We start from the raw sequence: 19043 nt of genomic DNA on the forward strand, positions 1-19043 counted from the left end.
CTCACCGAACACACACACTCATTGACGCACACACAGCCTCTTTTTCTCCTTCTCGAGCTGTCTTTTGCGCAAACGCACACTCAAACACCCGTTAACGCCTACATGCTGACACACGCGTACGCACTGGCGTCCACACTCACCCAAATGCACACTGTCGTCCCCTGTCATGCACGTACACTCAGACGCGCGCTTTCTTGACACACGCACACACACACACACACACACACACCCACACACGCACTCGCTCTCAGTCTCTCCTATACACGCTCACACATTCTCACGTCTCTCGGTCTCTGGAGTGAGAGAACTCAAAAAACGGCGGCCGGGGAACAATGAGCTCTTTTGGGCTTGTCTTAACATACGAGGGCGGAGGAGAGGTGTAAGAGTCGCTTTTTTTTTTTTTTTTTTTTTTAAGTCACTCTTGGGAGAGGTGAAAAAAGGGGGGGTAAAAAGGAAACAACACATCCAAGAGACGTTATTCAATATAGTCAGATCTTATATTATAATATGCATGCAACACAATCAAGGGACGTCAGTCAACTTTATCGATTAACTCATAATAGGCATACAACACGGCCAAGGGACGTGATTCAACATTCTTGATTAACTCATAACATGTATACTATACGGCCAAGGGACGTCGTTCAACATTATTAATTATCGATTTGCCCATTCCGACAGAACCAGCCGTAGGTCCGAGCAGCACAGTAAAGAGGTATCATTCATTATTATCAATTCATTTATCTCAACGGAACGCGCCGTAAGTCAAAGCAACGCAGCAAAGAGGCATCATTTATTCTCATCAATACATTTGTCTCAACGGAACGCGCCGTGAGTCAAAGCAACATCGCAAATAGGTAGTATTTATTAATATCAGTTCATTTGTTTATATCTTTTATTCTCTAATTGGGTGAGGATAGTACGCACCGCACACACGCAGCGCGCACCACACACACGCACCATACTCGCGCGCCCGCTCGCTCTCAGTCTCTCCCAGGCACACTCACACACCGCCTCTCAGTCTCTTCCTTTCTCTCTCTCTCTCGCCCACCGGTTCTCAGTCTCTCCCAGGCACATCCACACACCGTCTCTGAGAGGTCTCTACTATCCCTAATCTGTCCTTAATCTACGTCAATCCATGTGTTTCGTCTGTCCGTCCCCGCATATGCAATGAATATATATGGCCAAACTAAAGATTATTTATCGTGCCTTTCCGGGCACCTCAAATCCATTCACAAAGGTTCTCGAGGGTATCATTTTCACCATGCAGCGAGCCCTATTCAACTTGGTCGTCGGTGGCTTCGTAACACCCGGAACCGACTAATTACAGACCGTGATTCCTCTGGGTCTCCCTCAGAGCCCAGTTCACTTCATTTCACTTCATCACCTCGGCCGTCGGTGGCTTCGTAACACCTGGAACCGACTAATTACAGGCCGTGGTTTCTCTGGGTCTCTCTCAGAGCCCAGTTCACTTCATTTCATTTCTCTTCATTACCTTGGCCGTCGGTGGCTTCGTAACACCTGGAACCGACTAATTACAGGCCCTAATGGTCTCACCGTACAGCGAGCCGATATTCGATATGCCACGCATTTAAGGTCAATCGGGTTTTACGGGTTAACAGTGGGTTACAGTGGGATTCGTCCCCGCGGGACAGCCCGTAGCAGATCGTTCTTACAGTCTCATCTCCTAATGTGGTTCCTATATAACTATGCAGAGTTCGAATTTTATCAACAGGTTCTGCCTACCTTTTGTTTGGGCGCCCGAGATGAGACTGCAGGAATCGGTCCGGCGCTCCGGGGGCCCGGGGCGTGCTTCTCTCCGTCCTCTGTGGTTTTCCCAGTTGCGGTTCAATTCGGAAAAAATCACGTCGGGGGTCACCAATTTGTTGGGAAAAATCAGTCTGTCTAGCTACTTGACCAGAGAAAATGAGACGGAGAGGTGATAAATGCTATCAGCACGAGGGCCTCGGATTTATTGAGTAAAATGGTAAAAGTGATACAGGTACATAAAGCGTGAGAGATCGAATATTTCTAAGTCCCTATCAGCGCTGAGGTCGTCTGGAGCTTCGCCTCCTTGGAAGTTCTGCTTCAGAAGAGTGGGAGATGATCTGTGTGGTATGGTCTTATGCTGTGTTTCTCCTCCTAACGAGGTGTGTGTGCTTAAGGTAGGTGTTTGTGTGTGTCTCTGAGCGCACATCTTGACCTTGAGTCTCTGGGCACTGATACAATTTATGAGTGCTCAGTGTTCCTTCTGACCAGGTGCGATGGGTTCCCAAGGAATATCTTGGGAGTTATGGGTGCTATGTTATCAGTAGACTGGCACCAGGGTTCGCGAATGTGTGGTGCATTGTCTGAATTTTGACTGGCCTTCGGTTCGGGCCTGAATCTGGAGGATGGCCAGTTACTCCTGTGTGGGTTTAGACAAAGATTAACGGCGTGTTGTATATGTGGTATGTGGTGTGTTTACTCGTGTCCTCCTGCCTCTGGTTCGGGCCTCGACCTGGAGGGTGGTCGGTTGAGGCCTAGTGGTGTGATGTATATGTTTCAGGTGGTGTGTTTCTTATCATGTGTCGTGCTCTACGGGTTGTATGTGCTCACTCGTGTCCTCCTGCCTCTGCTTCGGGCCTTGATCTGGAGGATGGCCGGTTACTGATGTGTTGGTGCAGATAAGGGTTAACGGTGTGATGTGTGTGCCTTGTATGGTGTGTTTCTATCATGTGTCGTGCTCATTGGGTTGTTTTGCCCATCAAGAGACATATTTGTTTGAGACTGTAGCTATATAGTATAAACAGAACTGCTTTTTACACTTAACATTATTCTTCAGTGATTCATAGATTCATTTATATTTTATTCCCCCTGTTACGGCCCCATCAAATGATCGGAGACCAAATAACACGTAGGCTGTAGACAAAGGGTGTTGTTGAAGAAAATTAATTTATTGAATCATTGCTTTTTTTAACACATGACGTGATGGCATTAAATCAACGAAAGGGAATAGAACAAAATAGAAAGAAAACCCGAACTAAACCGAACTCTGGGGGAACAACCAACTCTCTCACTCCCGACCAGAAATAAAAGGTTAGGTGAGTCTTCCGGGTCCTCTAACTACTGCTCTGACTAACCTTAACTAGATAACGTGTAAACCCATCAGCAACCATCAACACTACACAAGTGTCCCAATGAAAGTATAACAAAGAATGATCCCACATGGGAATGAGTGCTGAACAGCAACTGGTAACACAAACCATCAACACAAAGGATCAACACAAAGGATCAACACAAAGGATCAACACAAACCATCAACACAAACCATCAACACACACCATCAACACAAAGGATCAACACAAAGGATCAACACAAAGGCCGCGAGGTGCCGGCGTGGCACAGCGCCAAACCGCCTTGTGACCGCAGTGCGGAAGCGGGAGAATCCGCCAGACATCGGGATAGGCTGTTTTTATATCCGATGCCCCGCCCACAATCAGGACGGCGGCGGGAACAAGCAGCCTGTAGGGAACAGAGAGCGGAGGACTGTTAAGGGCTGGTTATGGTCCCACGTTCACGCAACGCAAGGGGGTGACGGACCCCTCACGTCCTTGCGGACCCTCCTTGCGTCCACTGCGAGGGCCTGACGTGCGCCTCCCAAAAATTGTAACCTTCCGTCGAGGCGACGCAGCCGCAAGGGCTGTGATTGGTCCGCTCACTAAAACCCGACGCAGGACCAGAAAGGTTCAGGACTGCGTGGAAGCGTCTGCGGGGTCGTTGCGTCGACGTGGAACCATAAAGAGCCCTTTAGTCTGCCCTATAATAACGGAACAGCCCCTCATAGTGTCGCAGTACGGTATATTGATACTGAAACCGTGTCACAATAGCCGCCATTTAAACGCTACCAGACCGCATGTTATTAGTAGTGCTACTCTAACAGTGGGTGTGTTAAAGGGGACATATCAACCGCCTCCGCCTGTCACTCACTCCCAACAGCGCTGCTATTCTGGTCCACTCTTTAGTCACCTCACGCCTGGATTACTGTAACTCCCTTCTGTTTGGTCTCCCCCACAAACTCCTCCTTAAACTCCAACTGGTCCAAAACGCTGCTGCCCGTATTATCACCAAAACCCCTGCCATCTGTCACATCACCCCCGTCCTACACCAACTTCACTGGCTCCCTATCAAACACCGCATAGAGTACAAGATCCTCCTCAATGCATTCAATGCCATTCATAACCTTGCCCCCCCATATCTGTCTGACCTCATTCAAATCAATACTCCCACCCGGTCACTCAGATCCGCCTCCTCCATCAACCTACACGTCCCCCCAGCTCGTCTGTCCACCATGGGGGCACGAGCCTTCAGCCGCTCCGCCCCATGCCTCTGGAACAGCCTTCCCCCGGACATTAGAAACATGGACTCACCTATCACCTTCAAATCCCACCTCAAAACACACTTATTTAGGCAGGCATACTCACACATGGACTAGAAATCTGCTGCAAGCTCTGTGTCTTTTTAAATTTGTTTTAATTTGTGTCTTGATCTCTTTCTATGCTTGTTAGGTGACCTTGAGTGTCCTGAAAGGCGCCATATAAATAAAATGTATTATTATTATTATTATATTATGAAAACAACACTTTTCCTGGGATTTGGGCTGTTGTTTTGGGTCTCTGGTGCTGCCACACGCATACAAACTTTGAAATAAGTCTGTACATGCTTTTTTGAGTGAGATATGCATTTCTGAAAGTACCCCGCCTACAGTTACCAAACGAGCGAGTCAGTTTCGGCGCCCCCTCCTACTCAGGAGGGGGGGGTACATTTGCATATTACCACCCACTTCCCCACCCCCCTCCAATCAGAGCATAGATACGATTTTGTGGACCTGGACCAGCGGACGAGCGCTGGGCGGAGATGTTCGCGCATTTCAGAAGCAGGGAGATTCCATACAGAAATAGATGTGACCGCCTGGCAGGGAGAAGCTCCCCCGCCGGAGCTCCCGGACTGCCGCCAGAACTCCGGCGGCAGTCCGGCAGCCCCGCTCCGGGAGTACGGCGGGGGAGCTTCGGCGGCAGTCCGGCAGCTCAGCTCCGGGAGCACAATCCCTTTCTCCTCCATGTCGCGGTTCAATCCGGACTTCAGAGAGTCAAAGCCAAAGTCCCTTTCCCCCAATTCTTCTGAACCATGGCCGAGATAACCCCCACTACGAGTCTTTACTTGTTGTGGAAGTACCAGAGACGTCAGACGCAGTCTTTATGATTCATAATATCATCAGAGGCGCACATAGCTTTTGGCCATGATATTAGATATTATATTATATAGATACCTATATATTATATAATGTATTATTATTATTATTATTATTATTATTATTATTATATAGATATAGAGCTCAGGGAGTCCGCAAACGGCAACAATCACTTCTCCTCCATGCTGTGGTTCACTGACAGCTGATTGGTCAATGGGCAGCAGCTCATTTGCATGAAGGCTACAGACACCAGAAACAGCACATTGTGAAGGGACTGAAACAGAGGGGAATAGCGCTAGGAGAGATTTTGTTTCCCAGAAGCTATTTCCAGCAAACAGCTTCAAAAACATGTTTTCCTGAACTCATATGCTATGTTTACTTGTTGAGAAAACACCATAATATGTCCTCTTTAAGACCTCGTTCCTATGAGTTGCTTGGATGTGCGACCGCGGGACTGTGTGTGTGTGTGTGTGTGTGTGTGTGTGTGTGTGTGTGTGTGTGTGTGTGTGTGTGTGTGTGTGTGTGTGTGTGTGTGTGTGTGTGCGTGCAGTGCTTTGTGGTCATCAGTTATTATTTTCTCTCATATGGACGCTAGCTTTCCTTTGAGAAGCAAAAGGCAAAATGTGTTGGGGGCGCCCAAATGAAACAATCCCGATCGCCCCCCCCCCCCCGTCAACAACCCTGTGATCGCCCCCCCCCCCCCCCATCAACAACCCTGTGATGGCCCCCCCCCCCCCCCCCCAGGTCAACAACCCTGTGATCCCCCCCCCCCCCCCCGTCAACAACCCTGTGATCGCCCCCCCCCCCGTCAACAACCCTGTGATCCCCCCTCACTGTCCCCCCGTCAACAATCCCGATCGCGCGGGGGGGGGGGGGGGGGGGCTCGGGCGGAGTCCATCCTAGGGCACAATTCAGTGTAGAACCGGCCCTGGTAACGGTGTCTTGTTCTCCCATCAGATGCCTGTGAACTCACACTGGACCCAAACACAGCCAGCAGAGGACTCCATCTGTCTGAGGACAACAGAAAGGTGACGGAGGTTAAAGAGCGGCAGCCGTATCCTGATCACCCAGAGAGATTTGACTACTGGCTCCATGTGTTGGGAAGAGAGGGTCTGACTGGTCGCTGTTACTGGGAGGTAGAGAGGGAAGGAGGTGTCATGATAGGAGTGACATACAGAGGAATCACAAGGAGAGGAAATGGTGTTGACAGCATGCTTGGAGGGAACAACAAGTCCTGGAGTCTTCTTTGTTATGATGACCGTTACATTGCCCTGCACAACAAAATAAGAACCTCCATCCGTCTCCCCCCCGCTGGCTCTACCAGAGTAGGAGTGTATCTGGACCGGCCTGCTGGCACTCTGTCCTTCTACAGAGTGTCCCCAGGTGGAGGAGGGTCCTCAGACACACTGACACACATCCACACCTTCAGGACCTCCTTCACCCAGGAGGACCTCCTCCCTGGGTTTGGGTTAACGAATAATGGTAGCTCAGTCTCTCTGAGTCAGTTGTATTGACACACACACACACACACACGTTCTTTTTTTATGCAATAGGGAATTCATTATCCTCCATATCATATCTTTGGCTTCCTCTACAGTTATTAAAAATCTTATGCATTGAGCTTCCTCCACAGTTAGAAAGATTAATGGTTCAGATGAGGAGAGTTTGATGATGAAAGCTATTTTAAAAAGGTGTGTTTTCAGTGATGCTCAATAAATCGCTCAGTTATCAGTAATTATTACATTCTATCTTTAGTGATCGCTCTATTGGTAAATTCAGTATGATGTAATATGTCATTTTTTAAACAAATAAAATGAAGTTGGTGCTACTAGATGGTAGTGTTTCTACTTTATTCTAATTGTTATGTATTAATTGTATGTACAATGTATACGTCTAATCGGAGCGGAGCGGAGGGGGCCGGGGGGGGCCGGGGCTGTGGGGGGCCGGGGCCGGGGGGGGCCGGGGGGGGCCGGAGCAGGGCCGGTAATGTAAGTAATGTATTTTTCTATCAGTCAAAAATAAAGAAGAAGATAAATTTATCTAAGCTGGGGGTCAGTCGCACACTGTTGACACAACGTGTGCGTCGTCATGTTGTACCAGAATAAAGAGGACCAGAGTGAGAGCAGGTCCTGTGTCTCTGGGTCGTCCTTCCCTCGTCGTAGACAACCACACAAGTCTGCGGACAAACACAACCGGTGACACATGACATATTACTATGAGACAACGGGGTGGATAACACGGGACAACGGGAGAAACCAGGAGACAAATGCACGCATTCACTGTTTTAGAGACGGATGTGTTTTTTGGGGGCTGCGTTCCAACAGTGACCGCTAGGGGGAGACAAACACACAACGGTCAACGTACGGCCTTTCTCCTTGTAAAGCCTGATAATGGAATGATAAAATGCGAGATATAGACATCAAACCTCTAGTTCTTTAGATTGGGAAATCATCAACATGTTATATTAATCCTAATGGGGGGCAGTTGATGTCACTACATCACGCACAGGTTCACAAATTAATTTATTGTGGGGCCAAGAACAAAGCCCCAAAACACAGTCTCTAAAACAGTTAATGCGTCCGTGGCCTACTGGTTAAAGAGTTGGACCAGTAGCAGAGTCTCACTCCGGCCAAAAACCAAAAGTTGGCAACCCTGTGAATGTGATGTTTATATATTTGTGTGTCACTGTTCCTTGTTGAATTGTGTCTCTTCTTTATACCAACACATCCTGGATGTTGTAGTTTCACTCTTAAAAACACAACGCCGTCATTCTGGATCCTTCTTGTGCGGCAGCCATCTTAGGTTGTAGTTTTTATGTAGCCACCTAATAACGATTGAATAATATAATTCTTTATTGTCATTGCACAGGATACAATGACATTGGATGGCAGTCCTCTTGGTGCTTTATAAAAAAAATAGTATCGTTTTGTAAGAATATAAAACAATACAAAACAATACAACGTCCAGCGATACACAGAAACCCCCTCTACCCTCCCACACCCCCACACACACATTGGCATACATTCTGCAGTGCATTAAAGTGACAGTGAGGTAGCGTTGAAAAGAGGATGTACATCCTCCAATGACACGCCCTCTGGTGATGTCACCGTCTCTCAACACCTACAAAACGTCTAGTAGGAGGGAGGAGACTGTGACATCACAAGAGGGCGTGTTACTGGCACCTCTTGATGCCAACCAAACCGTTCCTAACGAGAGGAGGTATGTGTTATGTCAATGAGTTTGGCTGCCAGTCAGGAGAAGGCCTCACCAGGAAATAGCTGCTGCTGGAACCGCCCTAACGACCGACTGACACCATGAGACACATCTTCATCAGGGAGAAACCGACTCCAGCCTTAAGATACAGACCAGCACATAGGAATCAGACAACATGGACCTGCCACCCTTATGGACCCTTTATCACATTATTGAATACGTTCAGTTAATAATCAGTGGAACTTCACCCCTACCAGAGCAGACCGGATATGAACATTCAACATTATCACTTATTTATTACATTTATCTTCTTTTATGTCCAGTCTTTTCCTTTCTTACTCTTAAAATTGAGCAGAAACAGTGAAGAAGCTGAGATCTAAACCAGTATAAACCTGTACTGTTTTAACCTTCTGTGTTTAAAATGCTTTTCCAATGAAAACCCATTGAGGTGAAGGTCAGCCACCGTCTCGCTGTGTTTGAGATCAACAGAGTGATGGTATGAATGGAGGCGCGGCCGCCACAGGTTTGGTATGAGGAAGAAGACGTGTGGTGAGGATTTGATCTTTGTGAGATTGTACTGATCACCTGGAACACAGGAGAGGCCTTCTCTAGGTCACGTGTTTCTATTCTCTACATTATCTACATTTCTCTCTTCATGGAAATCATGGGAACACTTTACAATAAGGTAAATTAATACATTAAATACCTTAATAATAAAACATTAACCATGAATTTACATTAGTTAATGCAGTCATAAGCATTAACAGTTAATGAATAGTAATCATTTCATAATGGTGTTCATGTTTACTAATAGTGTCCCTGTGAACTAAATACACATGTTAACTGTATTAAGTTTCCCATGCTGATAGTGTATAATACTGTTTATTACTGCATTCACTAATGTTAATGAATGTTTCATTAATGTATGGTAAAGTGTTCACGAATTCCTGGTATTTATTTTCTGTAACTGAGGAGGACGTGTGAGGCGATGCATCAGAGTGTCTCTACCTGCTGTTTGAACCATCAAGTGTCTCTTTGTATTTCTCTGAGCTTCTAGACATCACAGCTCTGTCCATCGTTCATATTTTAATAAAGTGGTTATTCTTCATCACTGAGTGAAGTCAGCGAACAGCAGCCAATAAGAGGTTAATGTGACAGGAGTTTAAACTGGGAGGGGAACTGGTCCAACTGGTTGGTTCACATCATTCTTTCCTTGTTGTTGTGTTGGACAGTTTGGTGCTGAGCTCTTCATCACAGCAGGGAGAAGACGAGGTACTGTAGTCACCACGCTCCGTCATATCATAATTCATAGGTTGTATTTATGAAAACGTAATGTAATGTAATGTTACTGCTTTGTAAACTTTGGTCTACTTGACACTTCTAACATTGTTAATTAATTGGTTTGTATGTCGACATTTACTTGCATGAAAACTGTATTCAACTTTATTCTAACTATTTATCAAATAAGGATTTGAATATTATGTTTAATATCATTAATACTATTACGACTTACGAATAATTATTATAATACATTTATAAGTATTTTGTTTCAATTGTATTGTTATTATGATATCTGTTACAATTATTATTATTATTGAGTCATTATTATATATGTTTATATTATTATTCTTAATATTATAATGATAATTTCAATTGTATTATTAATCTCATTGTCAGTATTGTCATTGTGCGTGAGGAAGAGGGCCAGATCTGGGGATGGGGGTGTGGTCTAAACGTCAAGAGGAAGTCAGTAAAGCCATTTTTACCTACAAGCTCCACAAGAGGCCTAAGTCATTTGAATGAGAGGCGAAATGTATCCTATTTTTATGAAATGCCAGTGTTTCTCAACCAAATGACTTGGGTTTCAAATTAGTTTATTACAGTATAGATGCAGACAAAAGACAATTTGGATGGATGTGTAGGCCATCTATCTTTTGAAAATTGCACAAGTTCAAGTTTATTTTGTAGGTTATACTGCAGCATACAGTACAATGTGCATTGACATTCAGTAAGTCAGTAAAAAAATCGAACAAAAAAAAACAGAGAGAGAGAGAGAGAGAGAGAGAGGGAGACAGGGGGGGAGGGAGAGAGAGAGAGAGGGAGACAGGGAGAGAGAGAGAGAGAGAGAGAGAGAGAGAGAGAGAGAGAGAGAGAGAGAGAGAGAGAGAGAGAGAGAGAGAGAGAGAGAGAGAGAGAGAGAGAGAGAGATGTAGTCCATTGTAGTTCTGTACTCCCAGTTGACACCTGAGTTTTTGCCATTTAGGCCGACAGGCTGTGCTTCCAGGACAAGCCAGACAAGACAAGACAAGACAAGACATGCCAGTGTTTCTCAACCAAATGACTTGGGTTTCAAATGAGTTTATTACAGTATAGATGCAGACAAAAGACTATTTGGATGGATGTGTAGGCCATCTATCATCTATCTGTCTGTGTGTCTGTGTGTCTGTCTGTCTGTCTAGCTGTCTGTGTGTCTGTCTAGCTGTCTATCTGTCTGTGTGTCTATATATCTATCTATATCTACCTATAGATATCAATCTTATTCACTTCAGAATGTCCCCTTGCAACCTCTGCTGACAGAAAAAGAGAATTGCATCCTTGGACAAAAAACAATTACACAGGAATACATCAAAAATGCTCTATAATAGCTTATCCCCGTCTGATTTAGAAAATGTATGAACACAGGGTGGTACAACAGACATATTTTGGGAAAGTCAAGAAAGTAGGGATTTGGACCGACCACCCCCCCTCGTGCCTCAGTGGTTAGCAATAGTGACGAAAATGAGAGGAAGTGCCTTATTGGCTGCCCTTTACACGTGCAAAAAATGATTGGGTGCCCTCTAGGTACCCCGTCATACAATAAGGGATGATGATGTGCCCTCTAGAGCAGTGGTTCCCAAACTTTTTGTGCCCAAGGCACACCAAAGGACAAATAAAAATTTCAAGGCACACCTATTGTGCAAAATAGCCTTATAACACGTGTTATCACTAATATCATCTGTTTATCTGTTAGGTTTATAATTATTTACTAATGCCAAATAAGATGTGACAAAGACAACTATTCTACTCATGAAATATTTATTAACAAAATACTTCACAAAAATATTTCAACTTTATCAAATTGGGCTTCATCAAACACACCCATTTCAACCAGACAGGTGAGGCAAAGGAAACAGAAATTCAGCAGAGAACTGTCCATGAGAAAGCTGCACTGTCCATGGCCCTGAATCTGACCCACAAATTATAACTGTAACATTTAGAATCAGGCTTTTTTTGTAAATATTCTGCCTACTAACAAATCAGTGGGACACATGTGCCTGTCGGGGCGCACAGATTTTTTTAATCCTTGGTGGCACTGAGGAGAGGGCCACTCGCAAGTCCTGCTCAACAGAGAGCCGTGACCTGGTCTTGTTCTTCATGTAAACAAGAGTGGAGAACGCCAACTCACACAGGTAGGTGGTGGGGAAATGAAGAAGTTGGTCGATAGCGAGATGGTTGGATATTCTGATGCACAAACCAACCAAAACTGATCGAGTGTGAGCTCACTAAATTTCAGTTTCAGCGTGCGGTCCGCACGGAGCTCTGCGCTCTCCTCTCTCTCCTTCATAGTGAGCTTCTCGGTTGAGGACTCGGACTCCTGGTTGAATGGGTCTCGGATCCAGTCATTGTCCTCGATGTCGGCCACACGTGGAAAATAGCGCTCAAACCTCTCTTTTAAGGTCTGAAGGTGTTCGGCATATACAGCGCGCTCACTGGCTGCCTGTGGCGCAGCTGATGCCAGCGGGAACATGTTCATGGAGCCCTGTTCCAAAGCCTCGCGCCACAGGGTCAGTTTGCCCATAAACCCCCTAATCTTGTCTGTGGATGATAAAATGTTTTCATTCCTGCCCTGAAGCTTGGCGTTTAACTCGTTGAGATGCCCAAATATGTCTGCAAGGTAAGCCAGCCTGGCGCACCACCTCTCATCCGCGAGCCTGTCCTTATGTGGGACAGCGTGTTCACGTGAAAATTCCAAAAGCTCTTCCCGAAGCTTTTCTTTCGGTGGGTTGTCGGACTCGGCAGTCTCTGCACTGGTGGTTGGTGGTTTGCTCCGCACGAGAAAGCGCTCCATTTTCCCTCTTGTTTATGTTTTAATGTTGTGTTGACCTACTTCCTTTGATGTGTCACAGTCTAAAATTCCCACCTGCGCAACTGCGCGAACAGCGAAATGTGGGATCCTCTTTGAGGATTTTTAAAATAGTTTTTAGATAAAGAGTTTGCCTCTGTATTATGGAATGAGTGCATTCAAAGTAGTATATAGTAAATTAAAATAATTATTTTTGTCTAGTTGTATACTATATTGCAGTAGGCTATGGTTGTCACAAAATCCCACGGCACACTTGGACTTGCCTCACGGCACACCAGTGTGCCGCGGCACACAGTTTGGGAACCACTGCTCTAGAGCAACGTGCCTTAATGAGGGCCCTGCTAGTGCCCTTCTGCCCGTCCGGTGCCTCCATGATTGAAGAAGTGTTGCTAAAGTGCCCTCTACAGGGGTGACAACGAGAGGAAGGGCCTTATTGGCTGCCCTTTACACGTGGAAAAACATATTGAGTGCCCTTGTTGGGAAAAACAGTCTGACTAGTTACTTGACCAGATAAAATGAGACGGAGAGGTAATAAAGTCTGTCAGCACGAGGGCCTCGGATTTATTGAGTAAAGTGGAAAAGGTAATACTGATTCATAAAGCGTGAGAGATCGAATATTCTACGTCCCCTAACAGCGCTGAGGTCGTCCGGAGCTTCGCCTCCGTGGAAGTTCTGCTTCAGAAGAGCCCCCGTGATCCGGTGCATGTGAAACTTATAGTATCTTTCCTAGCCAGGTGTGTGTGTTAGACTTTGTGTGGGTTATCGAGGGTTCTCTTGTCCCTGAGCCTCCGGGTTGTGTTGTCTTTCTGTGTGATATGTGTGTCCTCGCCGTCTAGCTGTGGCAGAGTGTTCTCCGCAGACTGATAGGGGGGGGGGCTCGAGGGTCATCTTGACCCTCTTGAATGTGTGGTGTGTTGTGTTCGTTAAGTTTGGACCCAGAGTTGACTATATTCGTAATGTAATGTGTCCGTTAGGTTATTTTTGCCCATCACCCTCTAGTGGCGCGTTTCCACTACTAAGCTCCGACTGCTAAGCTCCCAAATCATAGCTTTGTCATGGACATTGTCACGCCTGGGTGTGTATTTGTGGATCAAATGTTAGTAGTTCCCTCTGTGTTTTACTTAATGAAGGTGTTTGTGGAATAAACATTGTAAAGGTTTTATAGTTCCCTGTGTGGTTTTATCATAGAGGTGTGGTTATCATTTTAATTGTCAGTACCATGTCATTAATTACTTTGATCTGGATCTCCTCATAATAACGTAGTGCTAATCTTAATGAGGACTATTTCATCATACATGATGCCTCATAGCTTTTTGCGCTCTGGTGGGGCCTCATGTTGTGCAGAATGCGCCCTTTTTATTTTTTCGCCGCCTGCCCTTCAAACTGTCTGAGTCCACCACTGATAAGCAGGTTCTATAAAAGCAGAGAATAACCAAACACTGAATGACCAGAGGAATAATATGTAGTTGTGTTTGTGTCCAGGTCTCCAGTCTACTATGGATGAGGAGAGAGAGGAGAGAGAGGAGGGGGGTCCTACCTCTAAGACCACTCTGTCTGGGGAACATGGCCGCCAGAGCAAAGCTAAGAGGTAAGAAGAGGATCTCTCACTGTCTGTGACTGTTGTCCATCTCAGAGCTCAGCAGTGATACATCATGACACCATCATTAGTCTGAGTAAAAGCTGTGTGTGTGTGTGTGTGTGTGTGTGTGTGTGTGTGTGTGTGTGTGTGTGTGTGTGTGTGTGTGTGTGTGTGTGTGTGTGTGTGTGTGTGTGTGTGTGTGTGTGTGTGTGTGTGTGTTGTGTTGAAGCCCAGGGCAGCAGGAGAGAGCAGCCTCCTCTGGACCCAGCTGTGTCTCCATGAAGAGTGACTGGTCTATGAATCGTCCTCCTAACCTTAAAGATGGACGCCCCTCCAGAGAGGAGAGGTAGGAGTTTCAAACAGACGATGAAACAGACCACTTGATATCTGACCCATATCTGAGTTCATCAGAACTGTTTCTCCCCCGGCTTGTCATCAAGCCGAGTTGACCCTGCTCCTCGTACCTCCAGCTCACTCACTTTCTGTCACAAGTCTCTTTGGATGAAGGACAAAATACGACCCCCACCTTTTAAAGAGTCTTTTCTGGAAAAATATTTTTTTAAGATGAAATCAGTTTTTATAAAGAAAATCATTTTATTTGAAAATCATAATAATTAAAACAGTTTGTTTTCCCCAAACCTTGCTCGCACACAACAAAGAAAAGAGCAAACAAAAAGACTTTCTCTCAAAGTACGGTAACTGTTAGGGCCCAGCTCCTACGGGGAAAGGGAAGCAGCATGGAACCACAAGGAGTCGGTCAAATGAAAGGCATTCATCACCAGGAAGACGGAATGTAGATCCACTTTTAAAAGTCTAGACCCCGAACACAAGACAACCACACTTGTCAGACGCAATTCCAGGAAAGAAACCTTGTCTTATATTCAGGTCAACACGGTAGTTCTAAATTAGCATTCCAAGTTCTATGTAAAAGAAGAATAAAAGGTATAGATGAATTGATTCATGTATAAATAAAGGAACAAGGTCAGGTGTTTGTGTGTGTGTGTGTGTTCTCCACAGACACCAGAGGAGGTCAAAGGTTCCCAGTGGTCTGTCTGTACAGCAGCAACACACAGAGTTGAAGGTGTGTAAATGTACAACACTGAGTTCAGTCATGAATGACATGTGAACAACATCTCTCCTGGAGCTAACAGTCTCCAGGCTTCCCTCTTCAGACCAGCAGGACGTGAATCCAGGACAGACGCTTCTGATGTCCTCAGTTAGTTCACAGTAAAGTTCTCATTGATTTTTGTTCTTGTTCTGTTCCAGCGGATCAAGGAGAACGCACACACTTTTCTAGACAAGGAGGTCGAGAAGCTCTGGAGGGTTCTCTTCCCAGATTACCCACAATGCTCAGAGAGCCAGAGGGAGGAGGAGGAGGAGGTGGATGGTGAGGAAGAGGAGCAGAGGAGGCGCGCCAGAGAGGGAGTGGTAGACATCACACTGCTCTGCATGAAGCAGTTGAAGCTGGAGGAGCTGGCCGACACACTGTGGAGCAGTAAGATACTCTTATTTTCAAAAAAGATTAGGAGGATACCCTTATTGTGAAACCGAGCAGTAGGATAATGTTTTTTTTTAAATTAGATAAGGAAAATGCTCTTACTTTGTAAAAGAGCAGCGAGATACTCTTGTTTGGAGAAAAAAAAGAGCAGTACGATTTTGAGACTTTGATTCTTCTGATGTTTAATTTTTTTAGAAACAGTTGCTGCTGAGTGCCAACGTAAAGTCAAGTCTCATCTGAAGGAGAAGACCCAGTGTGTGTTGGAGGGAATCGCTAAAGCAGGAGAGTCAAGACCTCTGAATGAGATCTACACAGAGCTCTACATCACAGAGGGAGGCAGTGGAGAGGTCAACAAGGAACATGAGGTCAGACTGATTGAAACAGCTTCCAGGAAACCAGCCAAGGAGGAAACAGCAACCAAATGTGAAGACATCTTTAAACCCTTACCTGGAAAACAAATCAGGACAATAATGACAACTGGAGTGGCCGGCATTGGTAAAACCATCTTAACACACAAGTTCACTCTGGACTGGGCTGAAGGCAAAACCAACCACGACATACACTTCATATTTCCTTTCACTTTCAGAGAGCTGAATTTACTGAGAGATAAAAGTTTTAGCTTTGTGGAACTTCTTCAACATTTCTTTATTGAGACCAAAGAAGCAGGAATCTGCAGATACGACCGGTTCCAAGTTGTCTTCATCTTGGATGGTCTGGATGAGTGCAGACCTCCTCTGAACTTCCAGAACAACCCGATCTGTACTGATGTCACAGAGTCCACCTCGGTGGACGTGCTGCTGACAAACCTCATCAGGGGCAACCTGCTTCCCTCTGCTCGCATCTGGATAACCACACGCCCTGCGGCAGCCAATCAGATTCCTGGTGATTGTGTTGACATGGTGACAGAGGTGAGAGGGTTCACCGACCGACAGAAGGAGGAGTACTTCAGGAAGAAATTCAGAGACGAGAAGATAGCCAGCAAAATCATCACCCACGTCGCCACATCAAGAAGCCTCCACATCATGTGTCACATCCCAGTCTTCTGTTGGATCACTGCTACAGTTCTGGAGAACTTTTTCAAAACAACCCAGGGAGAGGAAGAGATGCCCAAGACAATGACTCAGATGTACAGCCACTTCCTGAGGGTTCAGTCCATACAGGGGGACAGGAAATATCATGGGAGAGCTGAAACAGATCATCACTGGAGTTCAGAGAGCAGGGAGATCATTGTTTCTCTGGGAAAACTGGCTTTTAACCAGTTGGAGAAAGGCAACCTGATATTCTATGAGGCAGACCTGACAGAGTGTGGCATCGATATCACAGCAGCCTCAGAGTACTCAGGAGTGTTCACCCAGATCTTTAAAGAGGAGTGTGGGCTGTACCAGGACAAGGTGTTCTGCTTTGTTCATCTGAGCATCCAGGAGTTTCTGGCTGCCCTTCATGTCTTCCTGACCTTCATCGACACTAATGTTATTCTGCTCTCAGAACAACCAACCTCCGGGAAAGATGAACTCCACCTCTACCAGAGTGCTGTGGACAAGGCCTTACAGAGTGAGAACGGACACCTGGACTTGTTCCTCCGCTTCCTCCTGGGCCTCTCTCTGAAGACCAATCAGAGTCTCCTACGAGGTCTGCTGAGAGAGACAGGAAGTAGCTCACAGACCAATCAGAGTACAGTGTCTTACATAAAGAAGAGGATAAGTGGAGATCTCTCTCCAGAGAAAAGCATCAATCTGTTCTACTGTCTGAATGAGCTGAACGACCGTTCTCTAGTGGAGGAGATCCAACAGTACCTGACATCAGGAAGTCTCACCAGAGAATCTCTCTCTCCTGCTCAGTGGTCAGCTCTGGTCTTCATCTTACTGACATCAGAAGAGGAGCTGGAGGTGTTTGACCTGAAGAAATACTCTGCTTCAGAGGAGGGTCTTCTGAGGCTGCTGCCAGTGGTCAAAGCCTCCAAAACGTCCCTGTAAGTTCACTAATAAAAATGGAATAATAAAATATTAAAGTTATAATAATGTACAAAACATCTCTGTATGTGCTCTAAGAACTTATATTACGATCCATGCAACACAATAATACTAAAATATAAACTAATAATAACAAAAAATATATGTCTGTAGGTGCACACTTAACAAATATACTCACTTGAAACATATATAAGTATACAGAGACATAGTTATATGCTGCAAATATATATATATATATTAAAAAAATTATGACAGGTGAACTGACATCTTTCAACAAACTTCATGTAAAAAGTGACATTGGTTCTGAAGAGTAATATGTTACTGTCTGTTTAATTGTGTGAAGGCTGAATGGCTGTAATCTGTCAGAGAGATGCTGTGAAGATCTGGCCTCAGTTCTCAGCTCCAAGTCCTCTAGTCTGAGAGAGCTGGACCTGAGTACCAATGATCTGCAGGATTCAGGAGTGAAGCTGCTCTCTGCTGGACTGGGGAGTCCACACTGTACACTGGAAACTCTCAGGTCAGTTTTACTCAATGTGCAAACAATGACACTATAATTTTTGATATCAGAAGACTACTTGATATCAGAAGTGTTAATTGTGTTATGAAATGCATTCATTAAAATGAAAATTTACCTTTTTATTATCGTTTTTATTATTGTTATTTATCAATTGTTTGGGACAGTTGCTGAGCATAGACTGTGTACAGGCATGCAAACTAGTCACCTTTCGGCGAAATTCGCCGTTTCTTTAACAAAATTGGCCACTTGTGTGATTCGTGGAGATCCATTGAGAAAATGATCATCCCGCCCGGCAGGTCAACTAGCAGGCGCCTGCTGCGTCGCAAGCAAGTGTCCCTTTGTAAACAGTTTGGCGCAACAATCACCGGTTAAAACACAACCAACTTGAAGTCATTGGCAGACGAGTCATCCCAAAATTCACGCAAAGAAAAGCATCCTTAAACAGTTTTTTTCTTTCAAGCTAATGTTATGTGTGTTTTCGCTAAAATTGGAATACAATACAAGCTGAAAGAAACCACCGTTTTTTTTATATATATATTTTTTTTAAGAATTTTTTTTTTTTTTTTAACTCCCCGGAGTATAACCCTGGAACCCCCAGTGGGTCTGTGTTTTCCTTGGCTCACGCATCATTCTCACCTTTTTCACCCCAAACCAGTTTGCATGCCTGTGTGTAACGGTTGACTCATTTCAGTTGTCCCCTGTTGTGTGTGTAGGTTGTCTGACTGCATGGTCACACAGGAAGGCTGTGCTTCTCTGGCCTTAGCCTTGAGCTCCAACTCCTCCCATCTGAGAGAGCTGGACCTGAGCTACAATCACCCAGGAGACTCAGGAGCTGCGCTGCTCTCTGCTCTGCTGGAGAATCGAAGCTGGAGACTGGACACTCTCAGGTATGGAGAGGACAGCTCACCACTCA

General features: G+C 45.4%; 1 protein-coding gene across 1 annotated transcript; it reads left to right on the plus strand.

Moving 5' to 3' along the window:
* Positions 1-15478: 15478 nt before the first annotated feature.
* Positions 15479-17616, plus strand: LOC311350698 (NLR family CARD domain-containing protein 3-like; the record flags this gene model as incomplete). The annotated part of the gene is made up of 2 exons (XM_084470765.1): positions 15479-15640; positions 15839-17616. The coding sequence occupies exons 1-2, from the start codon at positions 15595-15597 to the stop codon at positions 17614-17616; spliced, it is 1824 nt and encodes a 607-aa protein (XP_084326891.1). The 5' UTR covers positions 15479-15594.
* Between the last annotated feature and the right edge of the window lie 1427 nt (positions 17617-19043).

Source organism: Micromesistius poutassou (genome assembly GCF_964030765.1).
Source record: "Micromesistius poutassou genome assembly, chromosome: 7".
NCBI classification, from domain to species: domain Eukaryota; kingdom Metazoa; phylum Chordata; class Actinopteri; order Gadiformes; family Gadidae; genus Micromesistius; species Micromesistius poutassou.